Below are 6,462 nucleotides of genomic sequence, written 5' to 3'. Positions count from 1 at the left end.
ATCTTGTCAAGTTCACACTAAAACTCAAATGGTAACATAACCGAATAACCTGAAGCAACAGTAATAGAACAAGATGCTTGAGAGAGTTCACTTTATACCGCTCAGTCTCGTATCGCAATGTCTCTCTGTTGCCAAACATCAATTGGACTCAACCATCAAGCCAAGAGACTAGTAATAGCATAGCTACATGATGCCAGCCACCATGATTCGCCTGCCCAGTCCATGATCCATATGCTTCTCCTCGCACCGGAAATAGAGCATAGCTTTACCTGATGCATCTCCCGGATCCCATACATGCCGAAATTCAAGTATAATACTGCAAAAATGGACGAATGCCGCATGTAGATCAACACCAAAAGCATCAAATCAGATGTAACGATGCAGTCAAAAAGTGGTTTAAACATAATCAAAATTTTCATATCCACTTTTCTTGCCATTAGAGAACAACTGCTTGCAGAAACTCGTACCTTTGTCTATGCCATTGCAACCATTCAGATAGGGTGGTGAATCATCGGAGTTGATAGAACTAGAGACCACCGGCGGCGGCACCACATGAGAAGGCAGACTAGTATGGCCAAAGGGCAACGAAGTAAGCCCCTCGGTGGCGGCGGTGTAGTTGGCCGCCACCACGGTGGTGGTAACAACCGTCTGCACAGGTGCTCCCGGTGCAAACTACAACCCGAAATATGTAAATGGGCTAAAACTATACTAAATGGGTCAGGCCCAATAACAACATCCCTTCCCTGACATTTGGAAACAGCTTCCAATGGCAAACGCCCAGCACGTTCACCGCCATCCGCCTCCTTCACTGACCTTTCGACTTCCTCAAGAGTCAAGAGCCACCCCAAACCAGTAATTTAATTGATTTATTTATCTAAGAAAATATTAGAAAAGCCAATCCCCACTCTCAGCTCCCAATGTCTTCAGGTCCGAGCTCCACAAATTCAACTCCCACTCTCACTCCCATTTCCCTTTCACCTTCTTCAATCTTGATCCTCGTTGCATAAACCCTAATTTTCTCTAATTCCGTTTCTCTTTCTTGTCTCGCAAGCTACAGTTCGCAGGCGAATGGCGAACCTGGCCAATTCCGTGTGCTTCAAGCACTCTGTTGCTCTCCGACCTGATCGCCGTTCTTCTCCAATCGGATTCAGGAGCTTCCGCCGAAGCTACGTTGTTTCGTCATCAGATTTCGCCAACGAAAACCGAGAGTCAGTCGTTCAAAAATTCAATCTTTTCAGCTTTAAATTTGGTTTTTGCATCAATATTTGAATTTTTAGTTTTGGGTTCTCTGGAATGTGTGTGTGTGCAGGTTTGTGATTGTTGGTGGCGGCAATGCGGCTGGCTATGCAGCTAGGACTTTCGTCGAACACGGAATGGCCGATGGACGCCTTGCAATCGTGTCCAAAGAGGTAAATCAAATCAAATTTTTCCATTTTCATTTTCTTTTGTAAATTTTGTTTGATTTTTGTTGTTAGAATGTGAAATTGAAGTTAAGTTTTGGTGGGTTCTGTGAACAGGCCGTTGCGCCTTATGAGCGTCCTGCTTTGACAAAAGGCTATTTGTTCCCTTCGGATAAGAAGCCAGCACGATTGCCTGTAAGCTGCAATCACACTTTTGAGTTATGAATTTTGAATATATTTACGAATATGTTTTGGAGTTTAGAATTTGAAACATTATTATTGTAGGGGTTTCATACTTGTGTTGGATCCGGCGGTGATAGGCAAACACCTGACTGGTATAAAGAAAAAGGGATAGAGGTAAATTTTATAACTTTTTCGCGACTCCTGAAACTGCTAAAAAGTTCATTTTTACGCATATGTGCAACTGTAATTCTAAGATGTTGTTGCTTTTCCGAAATTCTGTTCAGATGTTCTATGAAGATCCCGTTTCAAATGTTGATATTGAAAAGCAGACACTGACTACAAATTCAGGCAAACTGCTCAAGTTTGGATCACTTATAATTGCAACAGGGTGTACAGCCTCAAGGTTATTTCAATCAACTTTGTAAATTTCTGATTAGTTGGATGTATTGTAAGTGCTGCTAGATTGTACGAATCTAAACTGAAGCAAATCTGCTTCCTTGCCTGTTATGCATTCAGATTTCCTGAGAAAATTGGAGGAAACCTACCTGGTGTTCATTATATTCGGGATGTTGCAGATGCTGATGCACTAGTATCATCATTGGTAAATTTGATATTAACTTGTTTTTTCTCTGTCATACTAATTATTATGATTGTTTCTTTCCATGTTACAATTAATAACTGAAATGGCTATATAAATATTGAAATGCATCCAGCTCATTAAATTTTGGCACAACGTTATGAACATTACCTGAGATTAAGGTGAAGTCCCTCATAACTTTCACAACCATATGCTATTTGAAGCTTAGTTGAACAGCCCTTGTTGAGTTTCTTGTGGCGCTTTGAACGTACTTTATTCAAATAAGGCAGACTAGTTTGCTTTTGTTCCTATCTTGTAGAGTTGGAGTGTTTCCTTACTACTTGTATGACTTTAAAGCCTGCATGTTTGGGCATTCCATCTGCTTTAGGAGTGTGAAGATTGTTGTTTCCTGCAATTTATTCATTTATAAGGGAGAAACCCTACACAAATTAAGTGCAAACCTTGTAACTAGTTTTACAAAGTTTAATTGTTCAGCAATTTTCTTTTGTTAATTGTTATCTGATCACGTGGTCTATTCTTGAACTATGTTGAGGTTTGCTTTGTTGTTTGGAATCGTATGGCTTGTTCGTTTCAGTAAAATTTCTTATCTTCTGTTCCAGGAGAAAGCACGGAAGGTGGTTGTTGTTGGTGGTGGTTATATTGGTATGGAGGTTGCTGCAGCCACTATTGGTTGGAAACTGGATACAACAGTATGTGTTAAATTTAACTTGGTGCCTTTTATATTTGTTGAGTTGAAGTAACAAAATCAGATGAAGTAATATAAATTTCAAGTATGTAAATTCTTGACCTACATTTTCGATTTTCCTTCTCTTATATATTTTTTTTCCCTTTATGAAGATCATATTTCCAGAAAACCATCTGTTGCAAAGATTGTTTACTGCTTCACTTGCCCGGAGATATGAGGAATTCTACCAAGAGAATGGTGTTAAATTCATAAAGGTACTCTCTCTCTCTCTCTCTCTCTCTCTCTCTCTCTCTCTCTCTCTCTCTCTCTCTCTCTCTCTCTCCCCCCCACTTTTTGTAATTTGGTACCCATCCTTTATGTAGTAATTGTCATTTGGCCTGGCCTTTAAAGCTCATTTTATGATGGACCAGGGTGCCTCAATTAAAAATTTAGAAGCTGGTGCTGATGGACGTGTAAATTATGTTAAGCTTGAAGATGGAACTACTATAGAAGCAGACACAGTGAGTTTCCATTCCCACACATCTTTTGATATCTGGCTTTTTTATTATTGTGTCACCTTGCGCCTTACATCTTGGATAACAAGTGAAGTTTTTCAAGGATTTTCATGTTTATTAAAACTAATAAAATAAAGTATATGAGGAAGTTCATGAAATTGGAATAGTTTTGCTTCTAATTCTTTCATTTTTGCAGGTAGTTATTGGTATTGGAGCAAAACCTGCTGTTGGTCCTTTTGAAAGTGTCGGTTTGGATTCCAGTGTTGGTGGTATACAGGTGCAATTCTGATGCTGTCACAAGACTTACAACTGACACTTTGCGTTTTGTTTTTTGAGCGTTTAAATATCTACTGTGTGATGTATTATGAAAATCATGGACAAATTATTTGCTTTTTATCAATTGCAATAGCCATCTTGGACAATGGATGGACTCATGACCATATATGGGTAACACGTTTTACAATTAATGTCCTGATAAACTGAATTTTGATCAGGATAAAAAAAATCCTGCATTTAGCAATTTATCTTGGAGTAACAATATATTCAAATTTTGATTGCCAGGATTAGTTCAAGTTGAATGTGCATTTGCTATTTTGTATTACTTATATCTTTGTACTTTAAACCAAGGTTGATGGTCTGTTCCGGACGAGGATACCTGGAATCTTCGCAGTTGGAGATGTTGCAGCATTTCCATTGAAGGTATGTTTTTGTTAAATCAAGCAGAAAATTCTTTCGTAATCAAAATTCTGAAAGAAAAATATGTTTTGCAATGAGCAGATGTATAACCGTATAGCACGAGTTGAACATGTAGATCATGCTCGTCGATCTGCACAGCATTGCGTTAAGGCTTTAGCGAGTGCACAAACTGATACGTAAGTTAGACTCTCCACGTGTAGCTTATTCTCTAGATAGAGTAGTAGATGAATTTCGCTTTTCCTGATTCGTTTATGTTGACACTTCCTTATTGATGATTTTCATATCTGAACAAATCCAGGTATGATTACCTCCCATCTTTTTACTCGAGAGTGTTTGAATATGAAGGAAGCCCCAGGAAAATATGGTGGCAATTTTTTGGGGATAACGGTACGAATCTCTAACATTGCATCTTTTATCTATAATTTTTTAGTCTATTTTTTGCTACATCTCTGTTAGTCCCTTCTCGTAGTTCACACTGTTATCATTTTATTGAACAGTTGGAGAGACGATTGAAATTGGGAATTTTAATCCTAAGATTGCCACTTTCTGGATAGATTCTGGTAAAGATTCTGTTTCATACACGCACATATTCGCTCTCTCATTCTCTGCATATGTATTGGTGTATTTAATTACAGCTGACATGGTAAATTTATTCTTGTTGCGCTTCAGGCAAATTGAAAGGTGTTCTTCTTGAGAGCGGAAGTCCCGAGGTACCTTTTGTTTTGTTTTACTTCTTGGCTTTCCCCAAGGTTTATGAAAATAGGAAACAAATTCAACTGACTATCAAGGTTTATGGTTTAGTTGTCCAAAAGGAGAAATGTTAAAGTTTATATTTTGGCGTGACGTATTTTGCCAGCATTGTCCTAAGACTCGCAACATCTCATGTTATGTTGTATAGGAATTTCAACTCCTTCCAAAACTTGCAAGGAGCCAGCCCATTGTCGATAAAGCCAGGCTTCAGAATGCATCTTCGGTTGAGGAGGCACTGGACATTGTTCAGTCATCGTTATAGGTTGAAGTTGCGGTTTAGTAAAGAAGAGTGCAGCTTGTTTATGTCAATCATAACGCGGAGTTTCACATCTGTACATGCCAATGTTTCAGCAGGGAATAAAAGCTTCTTCCATGGCCTCAAGCTTCTTTTAACTTTGGTGAAATTTACAGTAGTTGGTGCAGCGATGCATGTCGAAGAACACAGATAGAGAGAGGTGTAGTTTTCCATTGTTATGGGGCTACTTGTCAGTCAGTGTTCTTTATCAACAGTCGTTTGCTGCAAGTTATGTAGCTTGATCGAATTACTCATGTAAACGTTTCTATTCAATTTTAATAAAATTTCAACCGTTGGACCAAAAAACTTACCGCAACTACAACCAATTAGACTATAGCCGCTAAATTTAATTGAAATGAAGTTATTAAAGTTTAATCACAACTATAATTCGCAATATTGATGAAACTGGTCTGGCGGATGACATCAGTGCTTATGATGGATGTGGTGACGTTGGCGTTCTGATTTTTCTACTGGATTAGAATGGGACATAATTTTTTTTTATTTTTTTTTTTGTTTTTTTTTGGGGGGTCTGAGATTAAGACATAATTAAAAGAAATTATGTTAAATTATTGAAAAATATAAAAGAAATTGTGGAGTAGATGACACTCGCCATCGATATCCCAATTGCTGATTTAATCGACAAATTCAATATAATTTTGTGATGCAATATTAAGTATTTGATGGGGAAATTTCATTGGTGGTTTTATTTTATTGAAGTTGTGGCAGAGGAGACTTGTTCTTCCCCCTCTTTTCTTTTTCATCATTTCACTGTCAACCAAGTTGGCTTTAAAATTTGCTTCAACTGGCTCATGAACTTATCAATTACGAATTAGTCATACCCTAATGTCTTTGAAGTTTTGCCCATTTTTTAAACATATAAAAATATCATTAGACTTTATACCACATGATATGAACTAAACAAGTTTATGATTTGAACATTAGTATTCGTCGTACAACTTATTAAGATATATAGCAATCAACAACTGTGAGCCACCTTTGTATTGACGACTGGCACTAATATCTCTATTGTCATATATTGAACTTTTTATTTTTTATTTTTTTTAATGAGATTGGACATCTCACTTGTGCTGAAATTGACCATGCAAGTGAGCATCCTTCTTAAAAGAAATGTGATTCAATCGATTAGTGTGGCGCATACAATATTAATTATACTAAATAACAAAAATATTGAAGCAAATGAATGATGTTAGCGTTGAACTTAACAAGTAAGACTTTACATTAAAAAAATCGAACTTTAAACCTATCATAATCTTAACAGCTATTTCACAATCTCTCACTACTAAGGGCATTGAAGCCTACTTCACATCACATGCAAGAAAAGAAAGGACCATCTACTTGGA

General features: G+C 37.4%; 1 protein-coding gene across 1 annotated transcript; it reads left to right on the top strand.

The window, feature by feature from the left end:
- Positions 1 to 719: 719 nt before the first annotated feature.
- MDAR6 (monodehydroascorbate reductase 6) lies at positions 720 to 5,407 on the top strand. Its single transcript, XM_088684466.1, has 16 exons — positions 720 to 1,208; positions 1,310 to 1,409; positions 1,518 to 1,595; positions 1,686 to 1,757; positions 1,868 to 1,986; positions 2,100 to 2,184; positions 2,781 to 2,870; positions 3,019 to 3,120; positions 3,277 to 3,366; positions 3,557 to 3,637; positions 3,988 to 4,059; positions 4,138 to 4,232; positions 4,355 to 4,443; positions 4,554 to 4,616; positions 4,726 to 4,766; positions 4,955 to 5,407. Exons 1-16 carry the CDS (start codon positions 1,069 to 1,071, stop codon positions 5,066 to 5,068), a joined length of 1,431 nt encoding a protein of 476 aa, XP_088540592.1. The 5' UTR covers positions 720 to 1,068; the 3' UTR covers positions 5,069 to 5,407.
- Positions 5,408 to 6,462: the final 1,055 nt, after the last annotated feature.

This window comes from Pyrus communis, chromosome 14 (genome assembly GCF_041283825.1).
Source record: "Pyrus communis isolate YQ-2024b chromosome 14, ASM4128382v1, whole genome shotgun sequence".
In the NCBI taxonomy this organism is placed as follows: Eukaryota; Viridiplantae; Streptophyta; class Magnoliopsida; order Rosales; family Rosaceae; genus Pyrus; species Pyrus communis.
The sequence above is the reverse complement of the archived record's forward strand: the minus strand, read 5'-3'. Positions and strand labels throughout refer to the sequence as shown.